Consider the following 21,209-nt stretch of genomic DNA (forward strand, 5'->3'; position numbering starts at 1 on the left):
ACATAACAAGAAGCCTATATTAAAAGTAGAGATGTTGGGAAGAAGGGAGGGGGAGCTTAAAAAAAAAAAAAAAAAACAAGAAGTTGCTTTATGCAATAAATAAATGAAGTAACTTTAGAATTCCAAGCTCTTCTCTCCATGCAACAAAAATGACCAACGAGAGAGAGAGAGAGAGTCTTGGTTCCTTGTGCTAATTGGGTTCCTTTATGCTTTTCTTTGCTCTATCTTTGGATTGCCCAACCCTAAGCCCTCTCCATTCAAAGTTTCAAACAAAACACCACCTTACTAAGCTTCTCCATATTTTGCCATTCTTGGTGTGTGCTCTCTCTCTCCAACTTTTTTGTTCATGTTTCTCGTTTATCCATAAAGCCCATATGTATCTCTTACAATTTGAATAATCAAGAACCTATATATTTTTCAAAATCTAGTTATTATACATTTTTCCAAATATATATATATATATATATATATATATATATATATATAGATCAAAACATTTATATGAAAACAACATCAATGAATACTTAAAATTTCATTTACTAAATATCATATTCAAATTTAGAAAATAATGTAAAAGTTCAATTATCATACTTATATATAGTTTAATTTTCTTTTTAACTTTAAAAAAAAAAAATCACGTTCAATGAAGGTGCAAGTAGCACAAGTTGGGTGTCTAATATAGTTTAGGTACAATTTGAATTAAGTTTTAGCAGTTGTAGTTAAATTTGAACTAAAAATTAAATTCGCATTATAAAAACTTAATCATCATACTCTATTACCATTTAATTGAAATTCATTGGTCTTAGTATATCAGAAAAATTATAGTAAAAAAAATATACCAATTCATAAATGGTAATGCTAGTGATTTTTGTCAACCAATCGAACTTAGGAAGGAGAATATGCTCCGTTAATTCTTACCAAAGAAAGAACATGTTAGAAGACATAAAAGCCCAGCAGTAGGCTAAGGACTCTCTCTCCTTTTAGCAGCACATTATTAAAGCAAAAAGAAAAGAAATTAATCGAGTAGTTGCTTTCAAAAATCACCCTTCACTGTTGCATTATTTGAACGTTCTTCTTATTCTTGCTTTTTTTCATATGTATTACTTACCTTTCCTTTCAAATATTACCACCATTTACCATAAAAATTCCAAGTACATATGAATTTTCACATTCGTAGAGCCTATATATGTCAACTATAAATTAATTACTGTATATAATCTTAGTTGAGAGACCAACGAAACCAGAAGAGGGGCCACCCTTACCCACATGTTCTAGACAGTGGCTATATAACAAACTATGTTAGTGTTTTTGTGTCAACAAAACAGAATTAACATACACCTGTATTCACATGGACATAAACAAATATATTTTTATGCATGCATGACCAATCATGCCAAAAGTTACAACTAAATTCGGAGAATATTTTCACTCTTCAAACGAGAGCTCTACCACATGTAAGTTTCTAAAGCAGCACCGGTAAGGCTGTGATCAAGGATTTATGTACATACACATGTCAAAAGACTAAAATAAAATTTGCAAGCTGGAATTGAAAAAAAAAAAAAATTAGAGATGAATCAATCATGGCCAAGACAATCATTCACGTGTCTGTAATGAATTCATCATTGAAGTGGTTCTTGTTGTGGAGTTGCAGCTTGCTGGGGAGTTACTGCAGGTCCAGGTGCTATGGTGACTTGCAAGTTCCGTCGTTGCCCAGCTTGCAGCATGAATGCAACCTCTGAAGCTGCAAGTGCTGCCGCTTCCTGATTTAAATAGAAATACAAAGAAAATAAACAATTATATAGTTGAAGAACAATAGAATTATATCAAGACTTTAAAATTCTAGTACTAAAAGAAATTTAAAGAAAAGATGGGAGCGAATGTGGGCATAGTGGGACCAAAATAGAGAAGAAAACAGCAAAGATCAAGCTTAATATTAACCTGTCTTTGCCGTCGTTGCTGCAATATACTGATGGCCCAGGCCATGATGTAACATGGGAGAAGAAAACCAGCGGCCCGTATCAGGAAAAGCTGTTGAGTATGAACAGTTTTGATTAGCACTACAACATTGTATTTGTGCAAAATAAGGATAGAAACTTGACATTTGACTTACAGAAAAAAATGTAGAAGCATCTTCATCACCATCTCCAGTAAGTGACATCGCATGCCTTAAGAGTAGAAGGGCCATTAACTGCAATGAATTAAAGCATACATGATCAAAATTACAACGCGACGTAATTCTGAACTTATGTTTTCATGTCAATTTAAATGAATCACAGAGATGACACCAATAATTTCTCATCCATTGGTCATCAGAAAATGGACAAACCTCGATCTTGCAGGCCAAGGCAATGCCAGCCCAAGAAGATCATAGATATGACAGAAAAAACAAATAATGAAGAAACAAAAAGCTATATAACATGACGTAGATATTCATCTATGCACTGTCTGGAAAGCATAGTTCTGATAAACTCCACAGAATATTTGATGATTAATAATCGGAGCCATCAATATTATATTGTTTCCATATGCTGCAATATCATCAAAGTTAACATGAGTTTGAAGAGAATTATGGCTTACAATTAGAGCCGCAGAGCGACAAAATGCCGCTCCACTAGCACTTGAATCAGCATACTCATCATACTCGGCCTCCAAAAAATGACGTTCTGCTGCTGCCATAGCCAAAATTCGCGGATCATGCAAATCCAAAGGAGATCCAGCAATAGTCCAACCATCACTGTGAAAAAAGGACAAGAAATGAGATAATCACACTTCCAAACCATTCAATGTAAGATATTCATCCTGCAGATCGCAGAAATTTAAAAATGGATCCATAAAATACGCTGGAAGTTGCAACGCCAACAAGTAAACATAGTTTCTCCCGATAAATGGACCAAAAGAATATTTTACACTAGGATCAGGGAAATAACATCCAGCTGTATGCTCATCAATTTCAAGATAATCATCTTATAATTGAATAAAATTGGGAACCAAGCGTATAAAGTTGGACTTACCTGATATCAATTGCTGTCTCTTCTAATGGAGGAGGCGGCGGTGGGGCAGTATAACCAGGTTGGTAAGGCTATTCATGAGAAGATATTTTTAGCAGAAATCACCACAAATTCAGTTAATATCCCATAATCAGAACTACTTCATGTTTAAATGGAATAAGCAACCATAGAACTACGCTTAGTGTCAATTTAATACATTATCATCAAATTTCCATAAAGGCAATGGTATCATTGCACCATTAATGCCAATTTCTGCTCAAGACACAATTACTAAAGCTACAGTATTATAATCATAAAAATTTTAACAAACATGAAGGAGGCAGTTGTAGTCATGCCAATCAATAATAAAAAAGAAGAAAATGTTCATCATCAAACACTGAGATTTTCTGCTGCAGCAATTTGCACCACAAATTTCATCCGTGTCAAATGAGATAAATGCTTAAACTGCCATTCTAGCTTACTAAAATTGTTATGCAACAGTCACGAAAGGGTAGCTACATTTCCAAAATAGTTTTAAAAAAATGAAGTAAAACTGCCCAAAGTAGCTGCTTATCTTCCATATTTGCAGTTATACATTTTGAATCTACACTTGAGAAGGTAAACCTTGTAAAAAACATATGATGTAAGAGATGAGATATCTTAAAAATTAAGCATTAACTCATAAAGCAATTTATATGATCACATAATTTAACTAGTGTTACCAAGCAATGGAATATAAAATACAACTGTTCAAAGCTACTTATTTCAACACATTTCATCACTTCCCATTGACATAAACCTTAACATGAAGATAGCACTCTAGGAAAAAAATACATGAGCACATAATTAAGGATGCTAAATACAAGAACTTGTTACCTGATGACATATCTCACAAGTTATATCTCCTTTTTCATTACACCATCGTTGAACACATTTCCTGTGGGCATACTGGAAAGTAAAATCTGTCAGCTTTGATCATTAATCCATAAGATTAAACAGATGTATGAGTAATAAAACTTGTAGAGATGTTGCATAGTGAAATTCTTATACCAAAGAAAAGCCCCTAATTGTTTAAGAAAAGAAGAAAACATATAGGGTATTGTACGAGAGAGCAACATTTCGTGCCAGTATAATTTGTTAAAGCATGACTAAAATAAGAAATCATTGAAATCTGAAAACAAGTGTCTTTGTGTGTGTGTGTGTGCACATATAAACTCAATTTTTAAACAAAATCTTTTATACTCACAACATTGACACAGACATAACGGAAGCAATAACATTCTCCACATTGAATAGTTTGCTTAAAACACATCTAAAATAAACATTTCATTTACAGAGGAGAAGAACATAACAAATATCAATACCTTCAAGCTGCCACTACAAGCACAAGGGGCCTCCAAATTATTAATGCAATCCTCCTCTTGACAAATGCGGCATTCCATTGTTTGAATAAGTGGTTCTTCTTCTCCAGGTACACCATGTTCCTCCACCCCTTCAACATCAATTACACAAGCGGAGTCATTAGCATTATGAGAAGATGAAGAGCCCCCAGAAGATCCTGGCTCCTTCGTTTCTTGCATTGACTGCAAACTTTCAGGTGTTATGAGACGCTCAGCACACAAAACCAGGTTTTCACTCATTGGTATTTGATTGAATACTCTTTCTGTTACACACAAATTAGAACAAGTTACTCCACCAAAGTCCAAACATAAAGCAAGGAAAAATGAAATTACCTACCACATGCAGCTAAAGTCGTGAGCTTTAGAAACTTTAAAGTGGTTATAATTGCTCAAATTAAAATTTAGACATTCAAGTTTCCACTACACCCTCTTATCCTTAGACTACCAAGCATCGCAGCAGAAAGCACTTGGAGTATAGTATTTCAGAATTCCATATATAAAATCCTTTCATTTCTCTAATTAGTACGAAATATAAATCCCATTCCCTTCATCATGCAAACACAATCCATAACTGACTTTAAGAGGCAACAACCCAATAGAACAAGAAAATTTATAGAAAGTCAACTGTCAACACATTTCATCCACCTGTATGAAACCTAAGAAAATGCTAGAAAACTTTAATCGAATATCGAACTCCTAAAAGCACCAACAAAATACATTAACCCATATAAATCTTATAGCTCAACTCACTTAATTGAGTCCAGATACTTACATTTCTCACAGAAAAAATTTCAACTTCCAAGCAGACAAACAGAGGGGTAAAAAAAGACAGACCGTTCAGTTTTTGCCAATTTTCCTTCAGTTTTCTCAGCAGCCAAGCAAAAAAAAAAAAAGGAAAGAAAGGAAGAAAAGAAACAGCACAAAATTCCCAATCTAACCCAAAACAAAGAACCTCAGAAATGTCACTTCTATTCAATTCAAACATCCATACAAAACCCTAAAACAATCAAAGATCATGATCGAATCACAAAAAAAGAAAAAAAAAAAAAACAAAATTATACCTTCAAAGGTTAACAAGGAGCAAATCGAAAAGTACCTATAAATGCGAAACAAGAAAATACAACACGCTTTGGGGTTCTGGGCAAACGTAGCTTTATCGAAAAAGTCTATGCTTCTTCTCTCTACATATGCCTGTAGTCTTCGTCTTCGCTTTTGTGTTTTCTTTGAAATGGTAAAAAATAATTGTTTATATATATATATATATATATATATATGGAAGTAGAGACAGAAAGAAAGAGAGAGGAAATTGAAGTTCGGTTTATACGAAGCAGTGTTCGGTTTAGGTTTGGTAACGTTGGTGCAAAGCTAGGTAGTAAGTAAATGTTATGGTAATCCATTGGATTTGGAAGCTCCCCATCTGAGACTTTTGTGGATTTCGTTTTTAACTTTTTTTTTTTTTTTTTTAATTCCATTTCTCGTTTTTATTGGCAACGGACATCGCAGCACCTGTCATTTATCAGGTACAAGATGCGTTTGATAGGTGCAATAGAATCATGCCACGTGTTAGTTTGGGTCTCCTAGGTCCCACTTCAAACCTTTAAAAGCACGTCGGTAATAACTAATAAGTGAATATTCAGTTTTTTGTTTTTTTTTTTTAAGAAAAAGCTAATCAATTAATGAAATGTAGTTGCTGGCCTTGAGGATAAAAAGAACAAAAAGAAATAACTAAACTAGTGTTATTTTAAATGGAAATTTATATATCTGAAATTGAATGAAAATAAATGGAAATAAATATTATTGAATTAAGATTATTTGGTTGCAAAAGGTTATAGATATGGTTGTTGTTTAACTAATAAATTTCATCATAAATATATCTAAAAAGGAGACGTCAGCAGCAATTAAAAATAACTATTAAATTATTATGAACCTTTTATTATTTTATAAATAAAGATTAAAAAAATATTGATCACCAATAGATTTTAAATAAACACAAAAAAATCAAATCTAAATTAGTAGAAATAATATATTAATCATAATAAATATATAAAATAATATTATAATGACTTATTACCCTTTCCTAATTCCTGCTGTCAAGCCAAAAATTCGTCATTCTAGAAGTGGACATACAATTATTTTTCCCTGCTATGGACAAATAGCTGATTGGTTTTGACCCGCTAATTTAATTATCTATTGAATAGTTTATATACTGTCAAATATTTCATAATTAAATTTAATTTTATATCAGTAATATTCTTTTTTTCGCCATCAGATAATTTTTCGTACAGGAAAATTTTACGTAATTATACTATGAAAATGAAAATTGAATTGAATTGAATGAAAATAATAATTAAACAAACTATTATTTATTTGTATTAATTCAGTATAATTTAACTCTTTAATAATTTCATTTAATAATTAAATATTTATTTTTATGATATTAAACGAATTAAGTTGCAATTTTATTATAAGACTCAAAACTCGGTTTAGGAATAAAAAAAATGTGATTAGTCTTTTTATGACATTTGCATAGGCAGGAAGAATTTGACCATTTCCGAGACAAGTAAGCCTTTTGTATGTTGATGTAATCTTTGCAGAACGCGTTTTTGCCGCTGCAAATCATAGTCAAGCTAAGTGCAATAATCTTATATTCCACGATTCTAACAATTATGCAATGCTGTGTGAATATCAAAAGTTAAAAAAAAAAAAAATATATATATATATATATATATGCACTTTTTCTAAGTTTGCCAAATAGGCGGGCAAGCCAAAACTTTATTAGGGCCTAACAAAGCCAATCCAAGTTGATTAATCCCCCAATGAAAGGCATCTCTTATGTAGTTAAGCCTTGTTCGCTTTTCAGCTGATTTTTAACGGTTAATTAAAATTCTATTTTTATAAATTATACCATTAGTTCAGTAACGTAGTATTTAAAATAATTTTAAAAACTTTTTATTATGAAATGCTAAACACGTCATCATTTATCTTTTCACAAAATTTAATTAAATTATTTATAAAATCATATCTATTATTTTTTTCTGAATTCAGCTAATGAAAAACTAATGTCATTTTTTTGTCATTTCAAGTTAAACAATTATTTTTACTAAATATTTTTAATTTAATTTAAGCCGGTATATAAACAGATATCAATTAATAGCTAATAGTCAATAAAACAACTAACAGTTACTAAAATAATTAATATCGTTGAGCAGACTCTCAAATCATTAATTTCAATTTATATAAGAAAAATTATAAGCTAGTAAACGACATTTTTTTAAAAATTTGACATTTCCTAACTTGATTGTAAATAAATTTATTGATAAGGGTAGCAGGTTAATTTTCCTTTTCTCTGGATTTTTTTTAAGAAAAAAGGAATGCAGTTGCTGGTAGTGGTTATGAGAGAATCTGTGACAATAGTTTGGAAGGTGGATGACAAATTAGGTTCCTTTTATGATCAGGCTTAGACAAAGTCAATATATGAAAACATGTAGGTCACAAATGGGTAGGATAATTATAGTGCACCATGTTTGGTAAATCCTTTCATAACACGTGTTGCTATTTTACTAGTGGTGTGATAAGATGATGGCTTCTAAATTAATTTGCATTTGTCTTAGTTTGATCAAATGTTAATTATTCTATCCTCAACACATTTTGAGTTTCGTAAATGGTGAAAATATCAAAGTTATCTTAAAAAATAAAACTAAAACTAAAATTAAAATCTAAACTAAACTAGTTGTTTCATCTTAAAATCTTTTCTCAACTAAATTCATTGAAAATCAATGGGTTGATAGCCTAGTATTTTTATTTTTAAATTGATAATAATTGATTTAACTTATTATTATAAAGTAATTGATTTCTAATTATATAAGAGTGAGCGTAATTTGTCAAACTTTCAAGTTTTAAACACTAAACATTGTATTTATGAGATTTTTTTTAGGTTTATCGACTTATTTTATATTTTTCGGAGAATTTTTGAGATGATATTAACTTTTAATTAATCACCTCAAAATAATTAATTAGTAAAATGTAACTTAAGACTTTCTATAAATCAATCGTTAAACTAATGCCAAATATTATGTATTTTAAAATAATAATAATATTAATATGATTTTAATTTTTAATATATGTCAATAAAAATTCATCTATATAGAGAGAGAGAAGTCTAATGGGCTTCGAATATGATATTTTTTCGGTCCATTAACATAGAGATTTACTCCCCAAGTCCTATTGTTTTCAAATTGACCCGGATCCGAAGTGCCGCACCAGCAGTCCGCCAATATAAAAGTCTCGATCACGTCGCACCCAGGAGACGAGGTTTAAAAGGTAGGGTTTTGGCTCTCTTCATCGCATAAGCATGGCAGAAGAGAAAGCAAGCGAGCCTACCGAGCTCAACCAGGAGCGAATAGACTCAGCCGCAGCAGAAGACATGGATCTCGTGGAGGAATCGGCCGCGAATGGCTCCAAGCGAACGAGGGAGGAAGAGGAGGAGGAGGAGAAAGGAAACGATGAGGTATTGAAGAAGCAGAAGGTGGATAAGTCAGTGGAGGAAGAGAGACTGGAGAAGGTTGAGGGAGAGGGAGAGGAAGAGGGGAATGAAGGCGAAGAGGAAGGGGAGGAGGCGAAGCAGGAGTTGGGACCGGTGAGTTTGGGTCCGAAAACTTTTGGCTCTTCAGTGGAGATGTTTGATTACTTTTACAATTTTCTCCACTTCTGGCCCCCCAATCTCAATGTCAACAAGGTAACCGTTTTATATTTCCCAAAATAATTGCAGCATTGGGTTGAAATTTTGAGTATTTGCAATTGTGAATGGTTATTGAATTGGCTTAGAATGTTGGCTTGGCTTGGTAAGATGCTATTTTTTTAATGGCAATCATCGAATTTGGTGGATAACTGGTATTAATTCATTGTAAGTTTTATCAACTTTGATGGAAATTGTTCAATTTATAGGGTTTTGTGATTTTGTCTGCTGTGTGTGATATTGGGAATTGTTTAGTATTAAGTTCGATTATTTGGATTATAACTCTGCATGCAGTAATCTTTTGATTTAGATTATTGCACATATAATTGGCTTGGTTAATGTATTGTAAGTTTGATCATGTAATAATCTTTTGATTTAGATTCTTGCACATTGAATTGGATTTAAGGCGAAGGAGAAGATATTAAACAGCCTATATGTATGTTAATTGTTGTGTGAAAAATAAAAAAGTTTAGGTTTTAAGGGGCAGTTGGACTTGCTTTTCCAAACATTTTTCAGTAGATAAAATTTATTTATCCCTGAATATATGAAAATACTGACACTAATTAGAATCTCTGCCTCTTTTTGGCTATCCATTCCCCTCAAAGCTTAGTGAATTGGGAGTGAAAATTCTTGAGTCTCAATACTTAGAATGGTGCCTCAAACTACCTTTGTTGCATGCTTTCCTGGTGGCCATGAATGATCTAGTTGAAGTTTGGATCATTAATGTCAATCTGAAAGGCATGATGGAATACATTGATTTTTATGACAGTAGGTACTAATATTTCATGGTTAGTACCTCTTTGTAATAGGCCCCCAAAATACTTTGCAACTCAACTCTCAAATCTTGCCATTGGTCGATGTTTATTATCTCGAGTGCAATAGTTGTATTTAATTACTGTCTTCTATGAATTTTTATGGCTGCAATAGTGTTTCACCTGCTGTTATCCAAGTATATGTGCCATTATAGTAATGTGTTTGTCTATTGTTAAACATTGCAGTATGAGCAGATGGTGTTGTTGGACTTGCTTAAAAAGGGCCACACAGAGCCTGAGAAAAAGATTGGTGTTGGGATCCGAGCTTTCCAAGTCCGTTATCATCCAATGTGGAAGAGTCGATGCCTCTTCCTGATTAGGGATAATGATACTGTTGATGATTTTAGCTTCAGGAAATGTGTAGATAAAATACTTCCTCTGCCAGAAGACATGAAAATAAAACATGATGGAAACAAGGGTCATGGAGGTAAAGGAGGTGGCGGTGGTGGTGGAAGAGGTGGCCGAGGCCGAGGCCGTGGCCGTGGAAGAGGTGGTAAATCGAGAAACTGAAGCATTTCTTTGATTTACCTGGGGTAAAAGGTTTGGAGGAAAAATCTAACTTACTTGATTTCCTTCTGTATTTACCCATCTTAGCCTACTATTTTTGTCCTAAGTTTGACTCTTAAAATTGAGTGGTTTCTGATTAGAGTTGGAGACCCTAATTTTGGCAATATCATCTCTTTCGTGTTTTGAGTTATGCATTTTCCACTATTCTTCCTCCTTTTCTCCAAGTAATCTCCTTTTATTGGTAGCATTATGCTAATTAAAGCAGATGATTTGGGATTTGACTTCCGAGTGCTTCAAATGCAATATTCCAGAAATCTGGAGGTTCTTAGAATCCTTTAAGGTCATAGAAGGTAAGGTTACCTTACTGACTGGGCTTATTACAAAAGGAGAAACCATGGAAAGTTTGATTTTAGCACCATAATTAAAAATTAAAGAAAAACGTGTTGCCCCTTAATGGTAATTGGTACCTTTGAATGAAATACATCAAATCCAATCTGTGTCTGAAAACAGTGAAAATGTAGTACAATTTTGTTTTGTTCTTTTTCTTTTTTCTGGTTAAATCCCCAGGCCCCAGAAGTATAAACAGTATCTAAAATCAATCCAGTCTAACCTCAAGCGCAGAATTATAAAAGTATCGCTCAAGTCACTGTTGCTATGAACAGTACAAAATGAAGAACCAGATAAAAAAAAAAAGGAATTTTCAGACAAGGAAGTATTGGTTTCATTTGAGTGTGTATGTAATATGCATATTTTATTATTTGCTATATTATAGCAAATAATAAAGAAACTGAAAATGCATCGTTGATTTATCAATAACTTCTGAATTTACCAATAATAACTAATGCATAATGACTCTTATGGTCAATTTGATACACATAATTTTTGTATCTATAATCCATTATAAATTGTCTCTCCATGAGTTCCATAGTTGTGGGATCTACTTCTAATCCACGGACTCAATATATTAAACAAGTGATTAATAACTAGTACTGTTACCTTTTCGTTACTGTTTAAAGCTAATTATACCATAATGATTTGAGTCTGCCATCATTTGTACAATAAATAAATCAATAAATAAAACATAAACTTGCCAAGTTTATATTATAACTGTAACCCCCTCTCTTCAACCCTAAATATTTATTCCCAGTAAATAACAAAAAAAAAAAAAAAAAAAAAAAGAAAAGAAAATCTTGGTACGTTACATACATAATAAACTCACCAATATCAAATTTTTCTGAGTGGTAAAATAAAACAATTTTTTTATCTTTCTTGCATAATCGGATAATCGAAATGTAATTATTAAACTAAATAAGTGAAGGTTGGCTACAGAAAGATGAATAATGATTGTATCTTGTGAAGGTGTACATATGTTTCTTCTTCAAAAAAGATTGAAAACCCGTAAGATAAGTATGTTTTCAATGAATTAACCAGTGCATTAACAATCTCTCTGCACACGCTTCCATCAATATAATTACTTGAAGCCTCCAAAATGGTAGCCTGCAACTCCTCACATGTGGCTTCCATGCATGCTCATTTGCATAATCCAAGATAATAATAATAATAATTACCACAAGAAAAAAAAATCGAAATATTTTTCACATTGTAATTTCTAGTGGAGATATCGATAAAACGTGTGTTATTCTATAATTAATAGTACTAGCAACGTGCACATTTTCTAATTTTCTACTTATCTTTGTAGACTTGAAATTATTTTTCTTTAAAAAAAAAGATTAGAATTAATTAGAAAAATTTATAGTAATAATCATTTTGTATTGTAACTCTCACAAATATCAATAAATGAGTAATTATGATAGATTCATATCCAGTTATATCATGCGACGGCACACTATTCCCTAGAAATTAGTACTCCCCTCCTTAATTAATTAAGATTCAATTAGTGTTAATGTGCTTTTTGTATTATACAGTATATATAAACTCTGCGATTCATCTTCTTCATTAACGCCATTACCGCAGTGCAGATACCCTTTTAGATTGAATCTCATCATCACCCACAGTTTGCTCTTTCTACAAAGAAAAGAAATTTATACTCATTCTTTTCTGTTCTAATAATTCTTCCTTTTGTGTTTTAAAAGATAAATGGCAGCAAGCACTGGTTTTTCTGGGCATAATGAAATTGTATCGAAAGAAGAAGATCTTTTCTTTGCGACCCACTTGCAATTGCCTTCCTTTGATTTCTGGTAATGGACAGTCTTCTTTTCTTTTTTTAAAATTTTTAACCATAATTGATTTCATAACCCTTAGAATGACTTATTACTTAATGAGTATATCTTGTCTTCTTTGTAAGCTCATTATTTTTTTTTTCCATTTCTTTTAGTGGAAATCCTTTTTCTTTGGTGGTGGATTGGCACAGTGAGCTTTCTATACAAGAAAGCTTTCTTGACTGTCATCCTTTTGTTTCTGATCCTTTATATGCTTCACTGGACATTGGACAAAGTGAAGGTAATTCTTATCTATTCTTATATATATGTAGATATATTTTAGTTAAGTTTTATACTAATGGAGTAGCTAGTTCTGCAAATAATTTTTTTATGTGATATAATATGTTAGTTGCAGATGATATAAATGGTCTTGGTGTATGGAAAGAGTTGGGTCCATTATTTGAGCCACAAAAACAGTTGCTTCTTTTGGGTGATACTAACAGTAAAGATTCATCAATGGGAGAATCAACAGAAGAGAAAAGGAAGGTTAAAAAGTGCAGAGAAGAGAAAGTTAGTAACAATAGCATTTCAAAAGCTTTAACCAGAGAGAGAATATCAAAATATTTTTACATGCCCATAACTCAAGCTGCAAAAGAACTCAATGTAGGGCTAACCCTTTTGAAGAAAAGATGCAGAGAATTGGATATTAGAAGGTGGCCTCACAGGAAACTAATGAGTCTCCAAACCCTAATTGAGAATTTGCAGGTAACCTGAAAAAGAATTAAAAGAAATACAGATATTTGTTAGTGTTCTTATTCATATCAAGCCTCATAATATATAGTTTTTGTATGGATTTCGGAACTTTATTTGGGTGTAATATTTTATATTGATGAAGGGAATTTATTATATGTGTAGCAAATGAAGGTGGAGGGCAAAGAAAGTGAAGAGAAACTAAAAGAAGCCATTGAAATATTGGAAAGAGAAAAGAGGATGCTTGAGGAAATGCCTGATATGGATCTTGAGCATAAAACAAAAAGGCTGAGACAAGCTTGTTTTAAGGCAAATTATAAGAAGAGAAAGCTTATGGGTAGTTGTTCTTCTTCTTCTAGTGGTAGTCTAATTGCCACCACAGCTCATGATTATATTACTGCAAATGACTATCAAGAAGAAGAAGAAGATGATGATGAAGAGATTAAATCACTTTTGGAAGTTCCTTTTCCTTATGACAATTTGATTTTCTAGTTATATTCTGATTATTCCAATTAATCTATGTGTGATTAAGCAGTTTAAGTAATTTGTGCGTCTTTTTTTTTTTTTTTTTAAAACTTTTGTTTTGGTAAATATATTGTAATGTCTTAGCATCTTTATAGCACTCAGCTTGTGCAATCTCTGTTGAGGTACCTTGAATTACTTGAAGCCTATAGTAGTACTAATTCTAAATTTATGAATTGTATAAGTTTAGACCTAAACATTAGTAACAATTGCTTAATAATGTTCATATTCTCTTTCTCAAAAAAAAAAAAAAAAAAAAAAAAAAGCTTAATAATGTTTTATTAAGACTGAAAATGGATATGTTCTATAAAATGGATGAAAATGATTAATAGACAACTTTGAGAAAATTCAAAAATTAATTTGAGATTTTCTCCTTATTACTTATCATATTTAATAAAATAATTTGTTCTAAAATGTTTGTTACATTTGTGGTTTCAAAGAGTAGTAAATATTTTTTTATGTTTACCCTTTGTATATTGTCAATAATCATTACTTTAATTTAATGGTTTTTTTAAAGAATTAGTATTAAATTAAGGATAATATAGTCAAATAAAATTATAATTTTCATAAAAGATGTGAAATTTTAAATGTAACGGATATTAATATTACGAAACAGAGATATTATTAAAAAGCATTTTAGTGTTTTTACTACTAAAATTTTCCTTTGATTTGACGACAGGGAAAACTTTTAACTAACACAAATTTTGGTGTGACGTGTGAGGAACTAATTTATTGACCGGAACAAATATCAAAACTATTTCATTTATTTTTCAAAATAAAAGGGTGAACGTATTAATTATACCAAATATGAAGGACTTAATAGTAATTTACTTTAATTTGTTCATGTATTAGCCGCCTAGTATCTGACAAACAAAAGAAAATCCCGTCGAAACGGAAACAAAAATCAAATGATTCAAATCTTCCTTTCCACCACCGCTAACACAATTCCTTCACCGGCAAAACCACCGCAGGATTATTATTATCTTCTTCAACGAAAGTTAATTTCCCTTATAAAATCATGCACCCAAAAGTCGCATTTGCTCCAGATCCATGCGCAACTCATTCGCACCTTTCTCTTCCAAAAACCCACAATCTCTTTCCCTTTTTTATCTCGTGTAGCACTCTCTCCTTTCCAAGATGTCAGCTATTCCCGCCAAATTTTCTCTCAAACCCCAAACCCATCTGTTTTCCACTATAACACCATGATAAGAGTTTACTCTTCGAGCAACTCACCTATTGAAGGATTTTACATGTATCAGCAAATGAGAAAGCGAGGTCTACGTGCAGATCCGATATCATTATCCTTTGCTGTTAAGTGTTTCGTTAAAGTTTGTTCTTTAGTGGGCGGTGTACAGGTTCATGCAAGGATTTTAAGAGATGGGCATCAATCTGATAGTTTATTACTTACTAATTTGATGGATTTATATTCGATTTGCCAGAAGGGTAATGAAGCGTACAAAGTATTTGATGATATACCTCAAAGAGATACCGTTGCATGGAATGTGTTGATTTCTTGTTATATTCGTAACCATAGGACCAAGGATGTCTTAGGTGTATTTGATCATTTGGCGAGTGGTGACTTTGGTTGCGAACCAGATGATGTTACCTGCTTGCTTCTGCTTCAGGCTTGTTCGAACTTGGGTGCTCTTGAATTTGGTGAAAAGGTTCATGGTTATGTTGAAGAACACGGGTATGGTGATGCAATGAATTTGTGCAATTCGCTTATAGCGATGTATTCGCGGTGTGGGTGTTTGGATAAGGCCTATAATGTATTCAAGAGAATGCCTAAGAAAAATGTGGTTACTTGGAGTGCAATGATTTCTGGTTTTGCAATGAATGGGCATGGAAGAGAAGCTATTCAAGCATTTGAAGAGATGCAAAGAATTGGTATTTTGCCTGATGATCAAACTTTTACTGGAGTTCTCTCTGCTTGTAGCCATTGCGGGTTGGTCGATGAGGGAATGCTGTTTTTTGAAAGAATGAACCGAGAATTTGGCATTGCTCCTAATGTTCATCATTATGGGTGTATTGTTGATCTTTTAGGTCGTGCTAGTCAACTTGATAGGGCATATCAGCTTATAATGTCAATGAAGGTCAAGCCAGATTCAACAATATGGAGGACTTTGCTAGGGGCTTGTAGGATTCATCGGCATGTTATGCTTGCAGAACGAGTGGTTGGACATTTAATTGAGCTTAAGGCACAAGAGGCAGGGGATTATATTTTATTATTAAATATATATTCTTCAGTTGGGAATTGGGAGAAGGTGACAGAACTGAGAAGGTTTATGAAGGAGAAAGGAATACAAACTACACCTGGCTGTAGTTCAATTGAATTGAACGGTCAGGTCCATGAGTTTGTTGTGGATGATGTTTCTCATCCACGAAAGGATGAAATTTACGAGATGCTTGATGAGATTAATACGCAGCTCAAGATTGCTGGTTATGTTGTTGAAATAACATCTGAATTGCACAATTTGGGTGCAGAAGAAAAACAATATGTGCTTTCTTATCATAGCGAGAAGTTGGCAATTGCGTTTGGAATTCTTTCAACACCACCAGGCACAACAATCAGAGTAGCCAAGAATCTTCGGACTTGTGTTGATTGCCACAATTTTGCTAAGTTTGTTTCTGGGGTTTATAATCGACAAGTAAATATTAGGGATCGTACTAGGTTTCATCATTTCCGTGAAGGAAGCTGTTCTTGCAATGACTACTGGTGATGAAAGTTGGAGACTATTATCAGGATGCAACATTTGGGGTTGGACAACACAAAGATCAAGTATCAGGAAGCAGTAAGGGATTTTTTACAGCAAGTGAAAGGACAAGCTTCAATGGGGATCAATTTGTCTTGACAGGACACACGAATGGTTTAAATTTTGGCATTCCTAAGCCGTGGATCATCTCACGAGGTCAAAAGAAAAAAAGCGAGAGGAGCTGCAGTTTCAGGTTAGGGCTGTACTGCAGCTGAATTGTGAGAGGATTTTGGAATTTTCTTGGATTGATACTGAACTTCATGCATAACAGGATTCATATTTTTTTGTATTTTCTCAGTGAAGTGAAGACATGTATCTTACAGCTTGGTAGTTTAGTCATAAAGGATCGATGAATCGTTTGAAATATTGAAATGAGTAATTTGTCATGATCAAGAAACTACCGCGTCGTTTTATAATGAAAGTTGTCAGGAACATGTTTTATGGCCCCTGATATTGATACACATTTTGATTTTATTTTAATTAACTTGCGGTTGATAGTTTAGAATAAGACTTGAATTTTAGATATGTTCTTTCTTTATGTTTATTGTTAGTAAGAAGTAAACAGACAGTCATCTGTTAAGATCAAAAAGGAAAAAATTGGAATAGACGTGAATAGGAAATGTTTCCCTTGGAAAAAATCATAATGACAGTAAACTTTTTCTTGTAATTCTTATGGAATTCATAACCATGTTGATCATCAAAGCAAGAACATGCGTAGCATCAGCTACTGGAAGTGCTTCCAACATGATCTGAGGCTAAGCTCCAGCAAGAATTAGTAACAAGATCTTCATAAAAGAAATGAATCAATGGCAGGGTCAAATTTAACTCATATCTGTGCGTTCCTATGCATATAGAAAGACACAGAGATGGATGTTACAAAAAATTCCTCGAGTTTTTCTGTAATATAGTGCACCAGCTGTGTTATTCAAAGAGACAATTATTACAAGCTCTCGTTGATAATGACTGCAACTTTTCAATCTACAACACTAATATAACTTTTCCAAGTAGCTCCTTGTAAAAAGTGCTCCATGACGTACAAAGATAAATGAAAGAGAAGAAAATTCTACAAAACTGATGCGCTGATGCTATGATGAATCACAACAAAAATATTATCAGCTTTTGCCACACTTTGTTAAGACCCGCATTTTACTGTAGTTAGGGCTCTGTGAACTAACTCTCTATGCTGCCACCGGTTGCTTCTGAGCAAATGCAATGCCTTTCTCAATGCTGGCTTTCAGTTCAGGCTTTAGATTTTCCAGCGCCTTCTGCTCATACTCTGTCAAACCTTGGAGGTCGGATGAAATGATAGCTTCAACCCCCTTCCTTCCAATTTTTACTCTTGATGCAAAGAATGGAAGATCGGTAAGATCTGACTGCACAAAAGAGCACTCATAGACATCACCATCTCCATCGAGTGCACGGAGAGAAGACTCGACAAATCGGGCTGCTGCATATGCCATTGACAAGGTAGCAGACCCAGCACCAGCTTTTGCTTCCACAACTTCTGTTCCAGCATTCTGGATCCTCACAGTTAGCTCCTTCACTTCATCATCACTGAAACTAACTGAGGGTTTCGTCTTGGACAGAAGGGGAAGAATGGTAATCCCTGCGTGTCCTCCCACGACTGGGACATCGACATCAATGAGCTTGAGGTTCTTCTTCTGAGCAACAAATGTGTTTGCCCTAACAACATCAAGTGTAGTAACACCAAAGAGCTTCTTTGGATCATAGACACCCTTGTGCTTCAAAACTTCGGCAGCAATTGGCACTGTAGAGTTAACTGGATTGCTGATAATGTGGATGAGAGCTTCAGGAGCATTATCAGCGACAGCTTCAACCAAGGTCTTCACAATGTTGGCATTGATGTTGAAGAGGTCGTCACGGGTCATACCAGGCTTTCTTGGAACCCCAGCAGGTATAACAACAACATCTACACCTTTCAAAGAATTGGCCAACTCAGAAGCCCCAGTAAAATCCAGAACTTGCGAGGGAGTGTTACAATGGCTGAGGTCAGCAGCAACTCCCTTGACATTTGCTATATCATACAGATGCAGGGCTGAAACCAAAGGGGACATCTTGACTAGAAGTGCAAGGGGTTGACCTATCCCTCCAGCAGCTCCAAGAATTGCCACTTTGTAAGATGCCTGTGGGCTTAAGTGATGCTGTGACCTTGGGCTCGATTTTTGGGCTTTTGAAGCAAAAGATCCACGAAGTGCCACAACACTTTCCCTGCCAAAGAAGGATGATTCTGATTCAAAGTTCACAGAGGTTGATGCCTTGAGACCACTATAGCTTGCAAGTGAGTTCTGGGAATTGAACTTCACTGCAAAGGGTTTTGACTGTGGAAGTTGACTTGCTTTGGGGCCAAAGGAGACAGCTGATCCAATTGAAAAGGTTGTGGCCGATGTTGCTGCCATCTTGTATAATCTGTGAAACAAAGGGACAAAGATGAAGTCATTGCAGATACACAACATGCAATGCAAGCGAGTCGACCTGGGATATAATTTATCAAAATATTGGACCTTGGACAACAAAGATGCAAAATCAAACACAAATGACAGACATCCTCAACTAGTGATATCATATTCTAACTTTGCATAGATACATAATGGAATGCTAAACTGAAATGCAATATCTACATTTCTACATGAATAGCTTCTACCACCATGATTGCTTCTGTGTGAATGAAGCCTTCCTGAAAGAACCATCAGCTAGTCAATGCATGCCCAACTTTTTATTTTAGCCTTACAAGGTGCTATCCTCAAGCTCCATGTCTAATTCATTTGCTGGTCTAGTTGTACACAATATAAATCAGTATAAAGTGAAGTGAAGAAAGGGTACACAAGGTTCGTAATTCTAATTAAATTTCTTCAACATGATTATAAACAGAGAAAAAAGTGTGAACATAGTTAGTGACACCCTGCAGCAACTTCCTTACCAATAATATTATGGTAGCATATCTAAAACGAAATTGCATTGAATACAGAGCAACTTCCTCAAAAGTCATTTATTTTCAACTATTACCACAGGTGAAGAAGAAATACCAAGACAGATTACCACAACAACTTCAAGATTGCAAATTACATTACAGGAGCAAACTCTATAAAATTACCCAAGATTTACAGCACAGTAGAAGCATAGCAACCTGGTTAAATTCTAGGAAACAAACCAAGAAATTAAATCGTCATCCTAAACTAAAACAAGCAATAGAAATGAAAGAACACTGAAATTAAAAATAGCAACAGTAAATCAAGTATCGTATCACTGTAAATTGGTAATGAGCACAAAATGAACAAAAAAAAAAAAAAAAAAAGTCTAGAGTTAGCTAGCACACGAGTTGATGAAAACAACTGCACAGATAAAAGAGATCATGAATAGCTACATGGTCAATAATGCAACTAAGCAATGGTTGAAAGCTTCAAATCGTATAAAATACATAAGCCCATCGTCATTTCTGTTTAAGTTTAAAACAAGTTCAACTATTCTTGCAACATAACAGCGAAACATCATCATTCAATCTTCTCAAACAAATGAAACGTCACTGATTACATCTGCAAATCCAATGAATAACCAGCACCCGTATACTAGCTACCTGCAAGCCTATTTTTTTGGCATAATCAGATCAATAGCTAAAACAACCTGAAGGAAGAATAATCATAAGCATCTTTCGGCACTTGGACTCATCATTCAGATTCAAGGAAATATTAAATTTGATATTGCTTTTTGTGGAACAAGATTAGAACTGGAAAAGAAACAGCAAGCAATACACCACAAAAATGAAAGCAAACCCGCATCAGATCTAAACCCAAGAATAAAATTGATGTAATAATCCAGTTTTTTTCATCCCACTTTGTCAAACAACAAAAGGAAACAAGAATTGCACTCATATCCAAGAAACACAAAGGGGTTTCAGATCTCAAGCATGGCAATAAGAATAAAAGATAGAAAACTAAAACCAAATAATGAACTTCAAAGAAAACAAACCTTGAAAGAGAGATCTAGAGAAAAGATTTCTTCTGTATATGAATCTGAAAATTTTTTTCCCCTAGATTGTGAATTTAAGAAGAAATGGTTTTGGGGGCAAATGGGTTGAAATCTCCGCCAATGGGCCTTGGAGGAATCTGCTTTTTCAACACCTACTCTCTAAAAACTGGAACGATACTAATAAGCTATCGACACCTCTATTTCCCTCTCATTAGGTTTATATATATATATATATATATATTTTTTTTTTTTTTTTTTTTTTTTTTCTTCCTCTGTAACGACTGCACCGCCGAAGGGACAAAGAAGAATCTACCTCAAAATGTTCCGTTTTTTTTTTTTTCTTTTGCTTTTAACAAATCTTGGCCGTTGGTTTATTTTCTTTGTCACGTGCTTTTAGCGGCTTCGATTTCACTTTCGCAAAATCTGAATGAAATCCCTTTCCATAGACCATAATTTCGTCCTAGCTTTTTCTTTCCTTTTTCTTTCGGTACATCTTACATGAGATTTTTCTTTTAATATATAATTTTTCAGAGGACTCCCGTGAGTTTTTAATTTAATGATATTTTTGTTTCATTTAAATTCAATGAAATTAAAATATCA

The 21,209-nt window shown here is 33.5% G+C and overlaps 4 protein-coding genes across 6 annotated transcripts; 2 read left to right on the forward strand and 2 right to left on the reverse strand.

The window, feature by feature from the left end:
- Nucleotides 1–1,343: 1,343 nt before the first annotated feature.
- Nucleotides 1,344–5,768, reverse strand: LOC105640540 (RING/FYVE/PHD zinc finger superfamily protein). 3 transcript variants are annotated; one of them, XM_020681815.3, is made up of 8 exons: nucleotides 5,449–5,768; nucleotides 4,352–4,650; nucleotides 3,864–3,935; nucleotides 3,012–3,079; nucleotides 2,578–2,734; nucleotides 2,111–2,188; nucleotides 1,939–2,028; nucleotides 1,344–1,760 (listed from the first exon to the last, which is right to left on the reverse strand). In XM_020681815.3, exons 2-8 carry the CDS (start codon nucleotides 4,625–4,627, stop codon nucleotides 1,620–1,622), a joined length of 882 nt encoding a protein of 293 aa, XP_020537474.1. In that variant the 5' UTR covers nucleotides 4,628–4,650; nucleotides 5,449–5,768; the 3' UTR covers nucleotides 1,344–1,619. The 3 variants fall into 3 exon arrangements, with proteins under 3 accessions (XP_020537474.1, XP_012080272.1, XP_012080271.1); XM_012224882.4 differs by having other exon boundaries at nucleotides 4,352–4,570; nucleotides 5,484–5,767; XM_012224881.4 differs by having other exon boundaries at nucleotides 5,484–5,766.
- A 2,908-nt stretch (nucleotides 5,769–8,676) lies between these two features.
- On the forward strand, nucleotides 8,677–10,631 carry LOC105640541 (DCL-like protein). The gene is made up of 2 exons (XM_012224883.4): nucleotides 8,677–9,122; nucleotides 10,121–10,631. Exons 1-2 carry the CDS (start codon nucleotides 8,739–8,741, stop codon nucleotides 10,442–10,444), a joined length of 708 nt encoding a protein of 235 aa, XP_012080273.1. The 5' UTR covers nucleotides 8,677–8,738; the 3' UTR covers nucleotides 10,445–10,631.
- A 1,907-nt stretch (nucleotides 10,632–12,538) lies between these two features.
- LOC105640765 (Pentatricopeptide repeat (PPR) superfamily protein) lies at nucleotides 12,539–17,071 on the forward strand. The gene is made up of 5 exons (XM_012225159.2): nucleotides 12,539–12,639; nucleotides 12,777–12,901; nucleotides 13,010–13,365; nucleotides 13,516–13,679; nucleotides 15,140–17,071. The coding sequence occupies exons 1-5, from the start codon at nucleotides 12,539–12,541 to the stop codon at nucleotides 16,590–16,592; spliced, it is 2,199 nt and encodes a 732-aa protein (XP_012080549.2). The 3' UTR covers nucleotides 16,593–17,071.
- Nucleotides 17,072–17,415: 344 nt separating this feature from the next.
- On the reverse strand, nucleotides 17,416–20,823 carry MDH (malate dehydrogenase). Its single transcript, XM_012224886.4, has 2 exons — nucleotides 20,610–20,823; nucleotides 17,416–19,052 (listed from the first exon to the last, which is right to left on the reverse strand). The coding sequence occupies exon 2, from the start codon at nucleotides 19,040–19,042 to the stop codon at nucleotides 17,804–17,806; it is 1,239 nt and encodes a 412-aa protein (XP_012080276.1). The 5' UTR covers nucleotides 19,043–19,052; nucleotides 20,610–20,823; the 3' UTR covers nucleotides 17,416–17,803.
- Between the last annotated feature and the right edge of the window lie 386 nt (nucleotides 20,824–21,209).

This window comes from Jatropha curcas, chromosome 10, assembly GCF_041381405.1.
Source record: "Jatropha curcas cultivar XTBG-Jc1 chromosome 10, XTBG_Jcur_1.0, whole genome shotgun sequence".
Lineage (NCBI taxonomy): Eukaryota > Viridiplantae > Streptophyta > Magnoliopsida > Malpighiales > Euphorbiaceae > Jatropha > Jatropha curcas.

What these genes read in the sequence shown, in the direction of transcription:
- LOC105640540 (XM_020681815.3), bottom strand. Translation starts at nt 4,627, where the DNA reads ATGAGTGAAAACCTGGTTTTGTGTGCTGAGCGTCTCATAACACCTGAA. An exon ending in CTTGTAGTGGCAGCTTGAAG is followed by an intron (nt 3,936 to 4,351) that starts GTATTGATATTT and finishes TTTACTTTCCAG; the next exon opens with TATGCCCACAGGAAATGTGT. An exon ending in ATGCTTCTACATTTTTTTCT is followed by an intron (nt 2,029 to 2,110) that starts GTAAGTCAAATG and finishes CATACTCAACAG; the next exon opens with CTTTTCCTGATACGGGCCGC.
- LOC105640541 (XM_012224883.4), top strand. Translation starts at nt 8,739, where the DNA reads ATGGCAGAAGAGAAAGCAAGCGAGCCTACCGAGCTCAACCAGGAGCGA. An exon ending in CCAATCTCAATGTCAACAAG is followed by an intron (nt 9,123 to 10,120) that starts GTAACCGTTTTA and finishes TAAACATTGCAG; the next exon opens with TATGAGCAGATGGTGTTGTT.
- LOC105640765 (XM_012225159.2), top strand. Translation starts at nt 12,539, where the DNA reads ATGGCAGCAAGCACTGGTTTTTCTGGGCATAATGAAATTGTATCGAAA. An exon ending in TTGCCTTCCTTTGATTTCTG is followed by an intron (nt 12,640 to 12,776) that starts GTAATGGACAGT and finishes CATTTCTTTTAG; the next exon opens with TGGAAATCCTTTTTCTTTGG. An exon ending in GCAAATTATAAGAAGAGAAA is followed by an intron (nt 13,680 to 15,139) that starts GCTTATGGGTAG and finishes TCAGCAAATGAG; the next exon opens with AAAGCGAGGTCTACGTGCAG.
- MDH (XM_012224886.4), bottom strand. Translation starts at nt 19,042, where the DNA reads ATGGCAGCAACATCGGCCACAACCTTTTCAATTGGATCAGCTGTCTCC.